This window comes from Vipera berus (genome assembly GCF_964194415.1).
Source record: "Vipera berus genome assembly, chromosome: 4".
Lineage (NCBI taxonomy): Eukaryota > Metazoa > Chordata > Lepidosauria > Squamata > Viperidae > Vipera > Vipera berus.
The window spans coordinates 18955590-18959445 of NC_138206.1; the positions used below are offsets into that span (position 1 = coordinate 18955590).

At 37.0% G+C, this 3856-nt stretch overlaps 1 protein-coding gene across 1 annotated transcript; it reads right to left on the reverse strand.

The window, feature by feature from the left end:
- Window positions 1-1702: 1702 nt before the first annotated feature.
- On the reverse strand, window positions 1703-3115 carry LOC308668055 (vitelline membrane outer layer protein 1-like; the record flags this gene model as incomplete). The annotated part of the gene is made up of 3 exons (XM_081327715.1): window positions 1703-1991; window positions 2537-2631; window positions 2945-3115. The coding sequence occupies 3 exons, from the start codon at window positions 3113-3115 to the stop codon at window positions 1703-1705; spliced, it is 555 nt and encodes a 184-aa protein (XP_081183841.1).
- Between the last annotated feature and the right edge of the window lie 741 nt (window positions 3116-3856).

Sequence of the window (3856 nt, forward strand, 5' to 3'; positions counted from 1 at the left end):
GCTGGAGTCTGAATTCCACTCCCCTTAGCACAATATGTTAACCAAAATTCTCCTCCTTTTCATTGCTGTCATAAACCACATTCTCCAATTAATTTGAAGGGTCAGTTTTCCCTTCTGTTAGACAACCCGCCAAATTCTTATCTTCTCTTATTTCATAACGGCCTTGAGAGACATTCTTCCTCCTCCCTCCCAGCAATAACTAATTCTAGCTTTAACAGTAACACACAAGTTTAACATATGAAATAGCTGCTTCTTCATCTTTTGTCAAAGCAAGAACATTCAATGTTAGCAACGTTGACACTCTCAGTATTGTCTCCTCTTTCTCCAGACTCAAAAATACTTTTTATCCAACTTTTTTTTTAACAGTAGATTCTCAACAATTCCCCCAAATTTAAAAAAGCTGTTCCAGAGCTGTGGGATGATCAGAGTTTTTCTTTAAAACAATCAAGACACAAGGTTTTCTCCCCTTCCTCATTTTTATTTTTTCTTTCTTTATGTTAGATCTTTTATGATTTTTTCCCCCTCAAAAATGGCAGAAACTACTGATTTTCCATAGTTCTGACTGGAATTCTCAAAGGTTGCTCCCAGAACCCAGAAATAGTTTCAAAATAAATTCTGAGACTATGGAACAGGGTTTAGATGATCTGTCTTTGTTATGCCGTTGCTTCATAATTTGTTTGTAGGCCGAGTTTAAAATGTTGCTCCTGACATTTAAACATGAACCTCTTGAGACCCAAGTGTTTACATGAAGAGCCTAGGTTCACATGGTGAGGCACTCTCCAGAGGCTCCTAAGTGAATTGTGATATATAATAGTGAAACAACCATGTTAATTTTCCACAATGTTTTCCAGACAGAGGCAACATCAAAGCTAAGCATTTGCTCATCAGGATGGCGCACAGCTTTGATACCTCAAATCTTCCAAAAAAATGTGTTCAGCTCATTTAAGAAGTCTGTGCAGCCCTTGCATTTCGATAGAGACACTGTGATGGCCTGGATTCCTTGCCACATCCACCTGGTGTTTGTTGGGTCCTGAAAAATGTTCTGAACTTTCTGACAACAGGCTTGCTTTGCTTTTTTATGGTGTTTTTCATATTAGCCCCTGGCTGTTCTAAGTGCCAGCATATCACGGATTTAAAAGCCACATTCTGTGATATTTGGTTTAAATGATTATTTGTAGGCTTCACCTAAGAAGAAAACTCTCTTGTAGCTCATCTTCAATATCTTATAAAAAAAATCAAAAACCTTCTTAGCATCAATTCTCTTTGGTTCTTAATCAATCCTGGCCTAGTTATAGTTTATTTTCTCTAATATTTCTGTATTCTTTGTAATGAAATGCAGAGTTCAAGAATAAATAAACTGAAAGAAATACATATGTATTATTGTGGTCCATACCTGGCTCATTGAAGGAAACCAATGACTTTGAAGATGCAACATAATTTTATTTGCATACAAGCAATCAGAAACATGATATTACAGTATCATGAGAAGGGAAACAGTCAATGTTTGAGGTTTCTGCTACCTTCTTTAGCCCTCTCCAATCTGGACTGTCTGAAGAGGTAACACCTGGGGGTGGTTACCTTGCATGACCACGTTTTGCCCAAACACACTCTTTATTTTCAAGTTAATATTTAACTATAATTAACAGTCTTTAACAATACATAGCAAAAGAATATTGATAGATAAGAAAACATGTATCAACTGTTAACAGCAGAAAAAATGCACATCATTTAGTGCTGTGTCATCACCAATGCCCTGTGAATCCTCCACCCTTGTTCTCATCCCACATATGCCTCTGACGCAGCGCTGGCTCCATGGGCCATATTCACCCCATGTTGTGCCTAGGCCAATCAGGGTAGCACCATCACTGCAGGTGAACTGGATGTTGTTAGCTGCTGTATCATCACCGTCTCCTTGTGGTGGTTCCACTCTCAGAGAAAAAGAAATCAGGTAGCCTGTGTAGCAGTATTGTTGTTTGGTCCAGGTTCCCCACCTACCAAAAAAGATGGATAAGTGTCTAAATTAAAACACTTGACATCAGTCCAAGAGATTGAGGCATAATGGGTAAAATCCTGGGCTTGGAATCAAGTTAAAATTTACATTTGGTTATCAAAGTTCATTAAGTAATTCTGTCAATAATACTTGACATTCAAACAAACTCTTTAGACTATTGTAGAAAAAGTAATTGGAGGAAAGGGGTCTTGTGGCTGCTGGCATAAACCCCTAGGAAAAATGGAATAAAGAATAATTTATCTCTTTCCCAAGACTTCTCCTAATCCATGTCATGTTCAGAATCCATTACAACATGGGCTACTCATTCCACAAATTGTCTTCCAATATTGTAAGCACTATTCCCCCTGAAAAGAAGACCTCTTCTTTTATTACCCTTGAATGAATTAATTCCCCAAAAGTGAAGAGGTGAGTCATTATTCAAAGTTGACTTTCAGGGCTGGGTAGCAGTGAACTAAGTACCAGTCATCTCCTCTCCCATTCTTCATGACAAGAAAATAAAATATGATCACAAAGTCAGTTACTCACGTTCCAACTTTAGACTCAATTACTGTGCCATCGGTACAGAACAAGCGAATTCCATTCAGAGCTGTATCATCACCTACCCCTTGCTTTTCTTCCACCTAAGAAAATATGACTCTGATAAAGTTCTAGATCAGCTGTTCTCTACTTGCTGTCTTTCAGACTTCAACTCTCAGAAATCTCAACATTTACCCATAAATATTGGACAATGGATCAATCTTGGGGCAAGATTAGATCTTCCACACAATATTCCAGACCAAACTCAATGCCTTTTTTTAATTATAGAATCAAAGAGGACTAAGCATCAATGCAATTACTTCTTGATTGCTCTTCTTGAAAGATAATAAAAAGCTGAAGGACTAATTTCAAAGGAATATTCAGAAGCAAGGGAGCATCTGAAAAATAAACTTTTACCTTCAGGGAGAAGCCATGAGCATAGCCTTTCTCGCAAAATCTACTTTGGCCCCAGTCACCCCAGTTACCCCCATTTGGCACACTGAGAGCAAGTGTATACTCTCGGGCTTCGATATTCCACAGGCAGCATGAGATGGTAAAGAGAAGAGTGGTCCTGGCAGAGAGATCCATGGAAATCAGTTGGATTCTTGAAACAGAAATGTCTTCAGAAATTGCAGCATCCTAGAAACCAAGAATCATTTATAAAGTATCCACATTACCACCCTCATTTCAATTCTTTATATATATATATATATGGAATATATGTAAATTATTCAAATTGCTAATAAAGAATTTTGGGAGGCTGATATGATCATTTCGAACTCTTTATGTTCTCATCAGTCAGTCATACCCTTTATCTGAGATTCGAACCTGGGCTGATTATATATTAGGCGGCTGTTTTAACTTCCTGAGCCACAGGTTCTTTCTCTCTTTTATTAGCTAGAAGGCAAGGCAAATGTGTGTTAAGTATTTGTCAAGGCTTTTTGAATGCACCTTGCTAATTAACTCTTTCATTCCTGTTTTGGCCTGACTCAAGGCTTATCCACAGGATATAGTCAACTTATGACAGCTCATTATTTGTGTAAATTATTCAAATTGCTAATAAAGAATTTTGGGAGGCTGATATGATCATTTCGAACTCTTTATGTTCTCATCAGTCAGTCATATATATATATATATATATATATATATATATATATATATATATATATATATATATATATATATGTGTGTGTGTGTGTGTGTGTGTGTGTGTGTGTGTGTGTGTGTGTGTGTGTGTGTGTGTGTGTGTGAAAATTTCATACACCAAGAGTAACAATAATGTGTAACAGAACAGATTCAAATTTGGTATTTGACTTATAGATACAAACA